This window comes from Babylonia areolata, chromosome 21, assembly GCF_041734735.1.
Source record: "Babylonia areolata isolate BAREFJ2019XMU chromosome 21, ASM4173473v1, whole genome shotgun sequence".
Taxonomy (NCBI): Eukaryota; Metazoa; Mollusca; class Gastropoda; order Neogastropoda; family Buccinidae; genus Babylonia; species Babylonia areolata.
The window spans coordinates 26,865,275-26,879,429 of NC_134896.1; the positions used below are offsets into that span (position 1 = coordinate 26,865,275).

Consider the following 14,155-nt stretch of genomic DNA (forward strand, 5'->3'; position numbering starts at 1 on the left):
CATGAAATAAATAAATTCTGCAGGATAAATCTGCTGGTAATACTTGAAACAATGCTGTGATGACGTGTTCCTGCCCCTTTGGATGGGTCATGCAGAAAAGCATGGAATCTAGCACTAGTCGAAACTGAAAAGATGTGTTCTTGAGCATATGTATACACGTTCACAGAAACACTACAAATGTTTCTTTCTACACATTCTCCCAGTCTGACATATAACATAGGTGAAGAGTCATGCATGACAATTTTCTCTTTTAAAATTGTTTCATTAATACTGATTATTAATCAAGTATAGTCACAAACACAAACTAAAATTTAGATTTACTGTTAACACTTTCAAGTAAAACTGACATGTTACACTGAATATTACACTGGGCTCTTAGTTTCAGAGATTTAAATCAGAGTGTTTGTACCTCTAACCCCAATTATATTGTTTTAACTAATTGATGGATTCCCCCTCCGCCACCCCCATGTTACTCAGCATGGATCAGTACATTCAGTACAACTGTATGCAAAGTGAGGGATTGTTCAAATGTTGTTGTATTCATTTCATTATGTTCATATATTGTTTCCATTTTCACTTTGGATTGTGAGGATCATGCTGATTCTCTCCTGTAATTGTGTCCTGTTCCACCCACAAGATCGATAACATATGAATAAAACTGAAAAACAGAAGGCAAAACAAAATGCAGCAAATGTAATAAAAATCAACAACAACATCATATTGCTGCTGATTTGCATCTGTTCTATCTGTTTATTAAAATCTGACTCCAGTTTGTGTTGCGCAGCTGCATTCTTCACGAACAAACATCACCAGAATAATTTTGATTATAACAATTTAACTGGACACACATTGATGCCTTTTATCACTGATTATGATGCGGTTTAAATACTATTGATGGTGACAAAAACTACACAGACCAATGAATATGACATATTAGTATTGTGCTGGCATGTATAGTACTGGTTGTACCATGATCAAATTGTGAATGTGTTGAAAATCAAAGAACAGGTTTTGTATTGCCAAAAATAAAATGTATTATGATGCTAAAAAATGGTACTGATTAAAAAGTGATTTTCTTATGAATGAGTGTGCGCGCACACACACACAAAACTATCATAAAAAATTAAAGAAATATGAATGAAATAGGACTGGAAGTGAACTCTTAGTCCATGCAGTATGAAGGGAATAATTTTGTTGTAAGAAATATACTGTTTCGCATTTATAAACTAAAAAGTAGTTTATATTCCTTGTTTGGTGATATATACTTACCATGTCAAACTGATGCAAACTAGGCCTGTCTATTTCTCCTACTTGGGCAAATCCCCCACGGCTAACAGTGAAAAGATGCCCAGCCATGTCTGGTCCACCTTAGCCAATCAAACGCAGTTAATGGATACAAGTGATGACTCATTCCATGGCCAGCAAGAAACACTCCAGGTGAACCATGGCAGAGAATGTGGGGACAGATAGGCGGGCATTCGAGTTTGATATTAAGTATATATATATATTACCTAACAGGGAGTATAATTCAATTCCTCTTTTTGGTGTCATATAATTTACCATGTAAAACTGATGTAGCATTCAAAGCAAAAGGAGGAGGGCAATGACAGATGGTTTGCATGGAAAGCCTTTACAGTAAATGACACCATAAACATTTTTACAGATCCATATCAAACACTCACAAAAACATGACGACCAGAGTATATCTCTTCTTCATATTTATTTTGTATACGTTTTTTTTAAATAATCATGTATCTTCATGTTTTATCCAAAAGTCTGCAAGGGGGAAATGTTGGGAAAGGGGGTTAAAAAAAAAAAAAAAAAAATCCAGAGAGAGAGAGAGAGAGAGAGAGAGAGAGAGAAGAAGAAAGAACACAATTTCTATGATCACAAAATAAATGGCAGAAAAGTAGAACACATGCATTCTGAACAGAAATCACACAGACATGTATCTCAACACCAAAAACAGAAAACGTGGACATCACATACCAAAGACCACCGTAGTGACCAGTCCGTCGAGGGCTGGCCTGGACAAGATGAACTCAACAACAGACCCCACAGCTCCCTTCCCAAACTACCACATAATCATACACCTATTTACATAACTTTGCATGTGTAACAAGAAGTTAACAGAGAACAGGAGCACAACATATTTCACTGACACCCTACAACATGGCTGCATTCATATATCGCATACTTCCATACATTCAAGGAGGGGGGTCAATCTGCAGTCAAAATCAGGTATATAAACACGAAGATCTGTCATAAGAAAGTGAATAAAAGTGCCTTTAAAAAAAACAACAACAAAAAACAAATGTAAACTCTCATATCAATTATCATGGGCAAAACCCTGAAGAAGAAAAAATGATCCATAAAAAAATTCAACAAAACAAGAAAAAAAAAATCCCCATACGACAACTCTACTGTTTCTTAGTTGATAAACCATAATTTAAATATTTTCTGACAACCTATATCACAATAGCAAAAAAAGTGCATATAAAAAAAAAAAGAAAAAAAGAAAAGGATGGAGGGTGATGACACTGTGCTGAATACGGGAGAGAAGATGGGGTGGGTGGGGTTTGAGGTGAGGGAGGGAAGAGAAGCGAAGTCCACATGGAAAAATGATTGACAACAAAATCTACTTGCTATATACATAATACAAACTATCAACAACTTGTGCAACACTGGCCTCCACACAAATCCCTGCAAAATGATGTCACCACCATTATCATCTGAACCCAATAAAGAATCATACAATAGCAGGCAGGTCAATGTACAGCCGGGCAAAGCAATACAACTTAGCTGGTCAGAGGAAAGCCACAATAGAAAGACACAAACATGTATACCATTTTAAGCTCAACACACACACATGTATACACACAGAGAGAGAATGGAACACTGTCACTGTCATTTGATTAAAGAAACGTAGCTACAGTACACTGCCCGCTGAACTGGCCACCGTATAGTGCAACGCTTTCTATTCTGTTCCAACAGTGAGCCGCTTCTCAGACAATGTGCAGACATGTAATGACTGGTGATACACTATCTGAACTCACCTGCTTAATACAAGTGTCACAAGGAAGACATACATTTATCAAAAAAGAAACAGACTCACATTGTTTACACACATGAACTAAAAAAAAAAAAAAAAAGTCCCCCCCCCAAAAAAAAAACAACCAGAAAACAACACAACAAAACATCCTTTGTAACAGCAGACAATCAGAGTAAGAAAAACATTACCTTTTCATACAGATTCACCACCTGAATGAACATGGACACACTCCAGATAAAAAAACAAACATACAAAATGCACTGGAAACAATGTCAGTAGCATCCACAGTGCTATTTCAAGAGCAAAAAGTACAGCAAATGATATTAAGATGAATCTTTGGTACAAATCTTGTTTGTGATTTTCAGTCATAATACTTACTGCCAGTCAAGCACTAGATTAAGGTGTGTTTAAAAACAAAACAAAAAAAACACACCACAACTTCCACACAAACTAAAATAATTCCGTCAGATCTTGTCAACTTAAACTTTTCACTGTACTGAAAACTGTTCAGGTGAACACATTCCCAACATGTACAATGACCTTGCATCAAGACTAACCAGTGGACAGATCCAACTGATGATCAGCAAAGATGACAATCAATCTGATAACTAACACAGTAAAAGGTCTAGACAACTGATGTCAGTTGATGAAAGAAAAAAAGACAAGGAAAAAAGATGAGACAAATGGCGCACAACAGCCTTTCTTTTGCCCATCTCACAATCACAACAATAAGAACAGAGGCAGCAGCATCAATGTCTCAGTGCAGGTCCTTGCTCTTCTGAACACCTTGGAAGAGCTTGCTTGTTGATTTCCATTCCAACAGCATCAACTGGTAATTACACATTATTTTGCAATGGGCATCAAGTCCATGCATAGCAAACAATTTCGTGTACAGCTGTTCTGAAGCTTCTTTGCCTTTGAACCTTTAATCCATGAAATTTTAAAGTAATCTTCTGTCAGTGATAACAATGCATACTTTTGGCTGGTCTTCTGTTACAAAAAGTTCCTAATCATGACCTTTTGTCAAGAGCGACCTCTGCAATATTTAGAGCACTAAAGACATAGCTTGTATCTTAAAACAAAAAAAGATTCAGTCATATTCTACTTTGTCCCCAATATAAGTACAGAAAATTTTATAAACATGACATTTTGTGGCACAATCCAGAGGCACAGTTTACATTATTGTCGCCAGTAGAAGACTTAGTACCTGTGTCCTGTGTAAGTTAAATCAGAACAGGAGCTACTGAAAACACTGAAGTGACTTAGCAACAAAGTCTCCTCTGGTGTGTGGTCTTCCTGGCAACCAAACAAAACTTCCCTGTGGATTTTCAGCACAAACCAACCCAGGTTTGGCTGTATATGGGGGGCTCAAAATGGGCTATGTCTGAGTAATGTAATACAGATACTGAGACAGAAAAGACAAACAGAAAAACAAAAGGAAACAAACAAAAGCACAGAAAACAAGAGGCAATGCTGTCAAGACTCACTTGTGCTTCACGCTTTATCCAGTAAAGGAATCATGAGAAGAAGAAAAAAAAAAGATAAAAAAAAATGTTGAAAAGTGCTCCGTGTTAAATATGATATAATATAAAATAAGTTTGGGAGAAAAAAATCATATTAAAAAAAAAAAAGAAAGAAAAAAAAGACATGCGAGCGGCATCAAACCATGCATGTTCAGTTCCGAAGCAAGCAGACTAATCCCCACTGCTGCAGCGCATCTGACGTCATTTGGCTAAATTTAATACTTAAAGCTATGTGATGTTTTCTTCTTCGTGCAAGAAGTAGATGTGATTGTAGTGGATGTAATAACGTCGTTTAAAGGAAGTTTTTTGTGTTTTTTATTCTATCAAATATTCTTTTATTTCTGTAGTAAAGGAGACGTTGCCATCGCTTCATGCAGACTGCAACACATGGTAGATCTCTAGATCTGCACAAACCAGTCTACAACGGGCTGAAAGAAGTGATTGGTTCAATTTTTCTAATTCAGTGTCCACTTTAGAATAATTATATGCAGTAAACACATCGATAGTGTAGTATCATTGTTATGTGTTCTGTCCAGAATTCATATTTCTTTCCTTTGAATTGTGAACAAGAAAAACAAGGTCATGTCTTCTTTGAACACAACCTACCTTCAAGAAGGCCTAACTCAGTGGGAAGCGGTTTTTAGAATTTTCAGATTTCGGAATGAATCTCAATGAAATAAACCATTAATGATTTGGAAATACATCTGTATTTGGGAGACATACCTCCTGTTATTGGTATGACTCTCAAGGCCTGACTAAGCACGTTGGGTTACGCTGCTGGTCAGGCATCTGCTTGGCAGATGTGGTGTAGCGTATATGGTTTTGTCCGAACGCAGTGACGCCTCCTTGAGCTACTGATACTGAAACTGGTATGACTGTGAAGATTTTTTTTCATACTATGTTTAAGCCTAATTTGGTATTGGCAGACAAAGTACTTCAAGAGGAAATGGCAATGTTAAAGTTTGCCACGGACACACAGACAACCGAACACCGGCTTAAAACAGATTCACTTTGTTTACACAAGTGAGGCAAAAAAACTTCATGGAACCACACCCAGCTGCCCTGTGCTCAAGAACTCCTCTGAAAAAGTTCCAGTAATTTGTTTACGCCCATTTCTTTTCTTCCAAACATTATCAAATATTCCCTGGACCACTTTTTGCTAGTGATGTGTTTCCATCTCCCTGCCACATGAATCTGTACTTGCATTTTACTCACTTCCATTTTTGATGCAGTTCAAAAGTTATTGTTGGATTTCCTTTCATTATGAGCAAAATCAAAAACAGAAAAAAAGGAATTAAAAAATACATACTTGACTTTAGCTTCCTGTTAAATAGCTTATGATTTTCAACAGGAAACCACCAGAATCCAATGTTATCTGTGGAATTCTAGTTTTCTTTAAAGTCACTATAATCTACAATCCTCCACTACTAACTTGACTGTTAATCCATACTGATACAGTTATAAAAAAAAAAGCAAAAAAAACAAAAAAAAAAAAAAAAAAAAAACAAAAAAAAACCACATATATATCTATATATATCAACAACCATCACCAACTCTGTTTCTTCATATGACTGCAGAGTTTGCATAAATGCATCAAATACTGGACATTGTGCATCAGCTAAAAGAATAAACTGGACAGCTAAGAGAACCCTCTCCCCTCCAAAAAAAAACGAAGAAAAAAAAGAGAGAAAAATAGGAAAAGCCACCACCACCACCACACACATACACAAAAAAAATTAATGAGAGAGAGAGAGAGAGAGAGAGAGAGAGAGAGAGAGAAGGAAAAAGGGTTTGGTAGGTAAAATGTGGAGCATTAACATTAGACATCCAAATTTTGTTTGCCCATTTGAAGCTCATCTGTCTACAGTTTCAGACAAGAAATACACAAGAGGAAAGCATTTGTGATTCAAAATAAATATTAGGTTTTTTCTTCTTTTTAAATCTTTTTTTTTATAAACAACCCCCCCCCCCCCCAAAAAAAAAAAAACCCAAAAAAACAAAACAAAAAACCCAAAAAAAAACCCAACACATACACACAAAAAAACAACACATTTAGAAATGTGGACATATGTAAAACACAATCTCAACAACTGTTAGTGAACCAATTTTCCATTTGAATGTACATGTGTCCTCATGGGTGTGTGTGCATGAACAGGATATTCTTAGAAGTGTACACATGTGTGTAAGTAAGCAAGCACATGTACCATGTACAATGCATGCAAAAGCTGCACAAAAGGATGCAACAATTAACGGCTAGCAGCAGAGTGTAAACCAAACTTGTGCTGAAGTAACAAGCAGTTGGCACACATCTTTACACAGCAGCTTGAGTCAATACAAAACAACAACAGAATAAGATTCAACTTAATAAACAACAATGATTCTAAAAATGATAAATAAAAAGTTATCTGACTGCTTTTCATATGGGGTAACACTGCTGACCCTTCAAGTCTTTTAGAATAACAGCACCAATGAATATATGCTATCTTATTTGTTATTATTGGACTGTCTTCTGAAACATCACACCCTCCCCTTTTCACACACACACACACACACATACACACACACACACAATGTAGAAATGTTTGTATGTAATAAATATGCTCTGGGATAGTGCAGTGGTTCAGGTAGCATAGCAATATCATAACTCATAAAAACCCAACATCTCACAATAAACTACTCAGAACAACAGACACAAGATCTGCCTTGCACCACAGATGCTGGGCTCTGTTCACATAACCAGCATGAGGAGCTTTACTTTACCTGGTTGAAGAGCACAAGAGTCACCCCTTGCAATCAACATGGGATTAGCTCATGAACAATCAACTATGGCAAATAATGCTTTAAAAACATGATGGGAACGGTAACAGACAGGATCAAAAGTGGTCACTTACACTAGTTACAGCCTGTTGTTCAATGGAGCTGGGAGCTTCAATTATTGAATTAAGCAACACAATGACCTGAAAAAAAAAAAGAACTGTCATGAACAGAAAATCCTTGAAAACTTTCTGCTAAAAAACAACTGACCTGGTAGTAATAAATCAATACATAATACAACAGGAAAGACTATTTTTTACAATGTATACATGGATGGATAGCTAAATAACCATTTGCCTAATATCACATGATGTGAAACTGAAAGGATGTTAAATGTAAATAGCCTTGGATAACTCCAACCAACAATATTACTTCCACATGAACACAATGGCATGAAATAAGTACATAAAAGAAGACAAGAATTTACAAGTAAGAATAACACAAAGAGTAGTTCTATGCTCATCTTAAGGAGGTAAGTGTAACATTTCACTCAAAAGATGGAACAACAATAAAATGAATAATAAAAACAAGAAGGCTATAGTATGAAAGAATACAACTACTATGCACAGCAATAGCCCTGGACAGACACACACACACATAAATCATTGGACTGTCAGGTGTGTCACTGCATAAATATGTGAAATCCTCCAGTCTTCTGTCCCGCACTAAGACTTACAAGGTTTTAACACAATTTTTTAGTTCTACCCTGCACTTTGTGATGGTAAACTCATTTTACAGGACCAAAGAACTGAATGCTGTACCTCCCACACATTAGGTACTAGGATGCTGTGTGTATTTTAACTCTTCACTGCCCTGTATCTATTAATGTTTTCAAAAGTGGGCCTTGTCATGGCTCTGTGCTTGCTGGTCCTTGGGGAAATGTTGGTAGCTTACTCCTAATGCTGCAACTGTATTTCATACAATAGCAGACTCTCACCAGACATTCATTCATCTTTGTTACTTCTGAATTATTCAGACAACTGAAGAAGTTACTATTATCAAATCAGCAGTAGCATGTTGTTTCTTTCTGTCATCCTCTTTGTTACTATTCAGTATTCCTTACCCCCACCTGAGTGCCCTAGAGCAAAGACTGACAGCAGCATTCTTATGGGCTTGCAACAACATGGCTGCCTACATGGCAGGGTAATATACAAATGGTCATACACAAAGCGTTACAAGAGTGTGTGTGTGTGTGTGTGTGTGTGTGTGTGTGTGTGTGTGTGTGTGTGTGTGTGTGTGTGTGTGTGTGTGTGCGTGCGTGCGTGTGTGTGCACATGCAGTTGGAACAGAATGACACAGTAAACAAATGATGAGTGCTCAAAGGTAGCTTTCAGTTTGCTCTAACAAGGTAGGCAGCCTGTTGTGCAACCAATTCTGTGTTTGTAAAGTGTTTTGGCTCAGAGCTTGGTCTCTGATCAAGGAAAGGCACTATGTAAGTATCCATATCTTATCATCCACAGTAAAAGTCCTTCACGGTAAATTTCTTTTATCTTTTGTTGCTTGTAACCCAGCCAACCACACAGGGCTGCTTTAAAGTTAATTGTTTTTCAAACAATTTCTTTCTGCTAAATGTAGACCTGGCAAATCAACATCTATTTTATTATAGCTTCCCAATCCAGTTTTAAAATGTATAATTATTTGCTGTGTCATGAATAATTCACAGAAAGCACATAGTATGATGTAAACAGTCACAGCTTTTCTCTAAAATATAAGCCCTGAACATCACAATGACGCACACATACTGAAAATCACAAATTTGTTGTTGTCCTCGTTCCTTCTAAAAAGTCCATCAAAGATTCTAAGCGATGATGCAATACATTTAGGGTTTTTTGTTTAGTTTTTCCTTTGGATTTTTCCTCTCTCTTTTCTTTCTTTCTTTGTTTCTTTTCTTTCTTTTTTTTGAACACAGTAACTGAACCATGTCTCCTGACACCAGCTATTCAGTGGAGAGAATTAAAAAAATTAATGAAGATGGAATGATGCAGATGTACATAAGAAAAAAAATATTGGCTTTCACAATCCTTTTACGTAAATTTACACAGAATTCTCATTCTTAATCATTCAGCCATCATTTGCTATTGACTGCAGTGCTGTTATTCTCAACTTGAAAAGCATCAACTTGCTGCATTCATGAGTCACTGATCAACAGGTTTAAGTCAAATTTTACAAACCAGATCCTTCTGTAGACCTAAAAATCATTTTTATCAGCTGAGTTGTAGCTGTCAATAGTTCATGAGCAGAGACCTGTATGGAGGTTGGGTGGAGGTCAAACACAACTTTAGAAACTGAAGAACACAGGCAGTGATCCAAGCTGACAAAATGACAATCACCAAAATACCTTCATCAGCAATGTTTAAATTCAGTGCTCACGCCAATTTTCTAACTGCCAGTGAAATGTGTTTGTGCTCTAGGTAAAACAAAACAGTTTTGGTTGAAAATGATAAGAAAATAATCAAATGGCAGGACTGAAACAAAAGTTTTCAACAAAAGCAGAAATAGTGAAACAAGGGAGAAACCTAACTGATGATGCGACACACTTTCCAAAGGAGAGGGAATCATAACGTTAACCAATGGTGGTTGAAGTCCAATGCACTAGGCAGGTATGGTAATTATTAATTTCTAAAACAGTACCACCACAAAGTAATGCTATCTTCAATATCAAGTGTTTTAAACGACTCATTAAAACAAATAAAAAACTAAAACAGACTTTTGTTGCCATACTACTGGTATATCTTAGTTGTTAAAAATGCAGCGAAACAGAACACTTTGACATGGTTTGATCATCATCATGAGTTCCCCCCCCCCTTTTTTTTTTTTCAATTTCTAAATTTCAGTTTGATTTGCTTTTAAAAATTGCATTACTCTGGGAAACCTTTAACTAACATTAAAGAAATACGGAATCAGTTTGGCCAGCACAATTTTAGTTTCAGTGCCTCAACAGAAAATCACTGTCTACCAAGCTTGGAAAAACACAAACTACAATTCACTTTAAATAAAATATAAAAATACACACCACAAGCTTTATAGATTTCTTTTTTAATGTGTACACATAAATACACATAATTTTTTTGGTATCTCTGTAACTGTGTTGCATAGCTGTAGGCAGCACGTGTGCATGAGTCAGTATGTGCAATGAGTTTCTCCTAAAAGAACTGCACTCAATAAAAGCCACTTAGAATACCAATAACACTGCAATAAAGAATAGTTACTCTTGGGCATCTGAACTGGATACAAACTCTGGTGAGGTTCCCCGTGGACTGCTGACTCTGGAACTGTGACGGACGAACCCGGGTGTGGCTGTGTATGGGGGAATCTAAATGAGCGGCGTGGGAGCAATGCCACTAAAATGGTGCAGATGATGGGGCAGCAAAAAAAACAACAAAAAAACAAACTCTGGTGAGGTTGTGTATAGACTGACCCTAACCTTGTTGTTTGCATACAAATTAAAAAGGAAAAAAAAATCTATGAACAGAATCAATCTCACATGTGTGTCACTCTGTGATGTGGGAAGGAATTCTCAACGACTGGTGGGTAAGTTTGTTTTGTTTTTATCACTGATCCTCAACATAGACACGCAAAAGTTGAATGATCAATTAACTAATCATGATTTTTCTTCAAGATTATATCTAAAAAAAAAACAAAAAAAACTATCAAGAGTGAATAAAAAAAAACAACCACCACAGAGGAAAGTATCTAGTGAGTGAAAAAAAAAAAAGAGCAGCTGCTAGCATGGTAAAGCATCTGAGACTGACAAAATAAAACTACCTGTACTTTCTTCACAGAAGACAGATTTTAAACTTTGTCCAAATTTCTGAGGTCCAACAAGCTATAAATACAATGACATGGCTCAATCAATCTATCTGTCTGAATTTCAAAAACAAAGCAAAGAACCCAAACCAGTGATGAAGTACGACCTGCATGAATTCAGACACCCAAGGCTTGGGATACAATGTTTTGTCAACTATGAAAATAATTTACTTGTTCATTAAATAATGATCTGACCAACTGAAAGCAATCTGCAAAACAATATTCAAAATAAAAATTAACGAAGACATTAACTTATAAAATCTGGATTGCTTGAATGAAAGTCCTTTTCATCCAATTCAAATCTGAGTGAAGGCAATGAAAATGAAATGAGCTGATACCAGCGCCAAAGAGGGCTTGAGCCGACGTAACTGAGACATCCTCCGGTGTTTATAGCAAAGTAAGCAGCCAAGGATCAAACAAAACAATGGGCACAAGAAATAGTGATTTCTACTGAAGATATATATACATAACGAACAGTGGTGCACACACAGACATCACCCAAACTTCAGTGGATACAGAGATTATGGAAACGACAAATCACACACAATGTGCCCATCACCCATCAATATTCACAAACAACACATACAAACACTAACCTTCAGAATTTGCTTTTGGTTTCCCATATGGCTGACCGATACTATGTCACAAAGACAATGACAGCCCTGAAGAATAGGCAATAACTGCAGAGGCTGGAGAAGGTAAGCACAGGGAAGATGTTGGGTTGTGTGTATTATCATTTTCCATATCAACAGAATAAATAAGCCTGGGGTTCCATGTAGGTCAACCAGAGAAAAGAGAGAAACAAATTACCAAAGGGGCAAAAAAAACAACCTTTAATTAAAAGAAGAGACAAAAAATCACAGAGAGGAAACACAATGCCCACATCAACATCCACAAAAACAACTGGCTCATCACAATTGTTCACAGACCCAAGACATGAAAACAGTTTTTTATCATTTTAATACACACAGAAGTGAGGAAGGAAGAGGAATACAGCTGGGCTAACCACTGCCAGTGAGTGAGCGATGGGCTGACTGACCCTGGAGTCATGCCAGTTACGCTGCTCAACACAGCAACACCAGTTCATCCAAGGACAGACAAACAGGCTCCAGTCCTGTGATGGATATGCAAACACACGCACATTCACCATCCCATCCAGCAACTCATGAAGCCGCCACCAAAGGAACTGCAATCAGTCATATTGTCAGTGCAATGGCGACGATGTGTTCTTCATAGGTCCACATGTTCACATCACCACAAGGTCTGTATTTGTTGTTGCAACATATGCACACCATCAAACATCACTTTGGTCTGCACATGGGTCTGGAAGAGTTGATCTGGTCACAAGGCAAACCACACAGCATCGATGTTTGGCATTCTGTTATTCATGGCACAGGAACACTAGCAAACCACGGCTGTGGTCTGTTCACAAAGCCAGACTTCAGCGACGCACTTCCGCTGTGCTGTGCTTGGTTTGCCTGTGACCACTACCCCACTCCTGACTGGCTGGAAGGAATCACAACTCACTGCAGGAAACACACACCCTTCACGGACAAGCCGTCACCACTGCTGTATGCTCACACACTTTGTTAACCACATCCGTTGACGGCATCTGTATGTCTTTGACTTGTTCTGTTGCACTCGTTTTGAATGTGACTGTGCATACATATACAGCTAAATCCTTTGCCAACATGCACCTTCACAACATGTACACAATCCAATATGTATATCTTCACAAAACATACATGCTCACACACTTACACATGCACACGAACATGCACACACACATTCTTGACACACATGCTCCTACCACTTGTGCAACTGTCACATTCCCAAACACAAAGAGCAGATGCGTAAAAATCAGCAGAGGTCAGTTGACTCGCAGCGTGTGAGATTCTATGGGTGCAGCCGAGTCATACAGAGTGTCTGTGTCCTGAGTGGGTTCCCCCTGCAAGCGACACTGGTTGTTGAGGGTGCCAGCTCCACAGTCACAGAAGAAGCGGTCATGTCGGATGAACTCCACATCGTGACCCTGGTGGCAGGTTTTGATACAGTTCACACAGATGGCGTTGCGCTCTGTCGTGTGGCAGGTCTTGCACCTGTACAGAATCGTCATCTCCATTCAATGTACATCTACTGCTTTCACAAAGACAATAAAAAAAAAAACATAAAAAAAATATCATAATGATAATCTGATGGTTATACATACATTATTTCAACTAACTTCAAGTTACCCCAAATACCTATTTGTAACACTGTTTCTGAATATGATTTTGTGATAACACCTTCTATGTTCTCTATTATAATGTATGGGGAAAAACATGCAAAGGAAACAAATTTTTACTGATTAAAAAAAACACAACCTTTTAATCGTTTTGTCATTTGTCAAAAAATTGACATCAACATTCACACAGCAGTAAAATAACAAGTTCATACATATATGTGTAAGAAAGTTCTGTGTGCGATGGTTTTGAATTTTTTTTCCAATCAATATCAAATTTCATTAACTAAATCTATCATTATTATCATTAACCCTTTCAGTGCCCTGCATTATTTGGCTTGTGTGTTTGAGCCTTCCTATTTGCCAGGCCGTTTTTGGTTGCAAAGGATAAAAAATTACTAAAAAAAGAAATTCTAGCAATCAAACTACAGCAAGAAAGTATACATAACCCATACTTTAGTGAAAGGAAAATGAACAGACTATCAATTTTTGACAGTTTGAAGCTCACTCAAGACGCTGATTTATAAGTGAACCGTAATTGAGAGAAAAATATATTTCATATACTTTCTGAATATATGTTAGAGATTGTTAGTAACAGCGGCTGACATGAACCTGGAAAATACAGGAAAACTCATAACTAAAAGTGTTGCTGTAGAGACATGAATTGAGATAAAAATTTCTGTAATTCTACACATTTTCAGCCCATTATTCACACACTTTTTTTTTGGTAACTGTTGT

At 37.1% G+C, this 14,155-nt stretch overlaps 2 protein-coding genes across 3 annotated transcripts in view; one reads left to right on the forward strand and one right to left on the reverse strand.

Annotated features, from left to right (window-relative positions):
- The window catches only part of LOC143296488 (testis-specific expressed protein 55-like), a 4,976-nt gene extending 3,951 nt beyond the window's left edge, over positions 1–1,025 (forward strand). The window contains exon 2 of the mRNA XM_076608449.1: positions 1–1,025. This exon is cut by the window's left edge and continues 176 nt beyond it. The gene's annotated coding sequence lies outside the window, so the exon portion shown is untranslated.
- Positions 1,026–11,056: 10,031 nt separating this feature from the next.
- The window catches only part of LOC143296328 (F-box only protein 11-like), a 34,799-nt gene continuing 31,700 nt past the window's right edge, over positions 11,057–14,155 (reverse strand). The window contains exon 19 of one of the 2 annotated variants that reach the window (XM_076608195.1): positions 11,057–13,295. In XM_076608195.1, coding sequence (XP_076464310.1) covers positions 13,067–13,295 — 229 coding nt within the window. In that variant the 3' untranslated portion in view covers positions 11,057–13,066. The remainder of the gene's footprint in view (positions 13,296–14,155) is intronic. The other variant, XM_076608196.1, reaches the window with a different exon arrangement.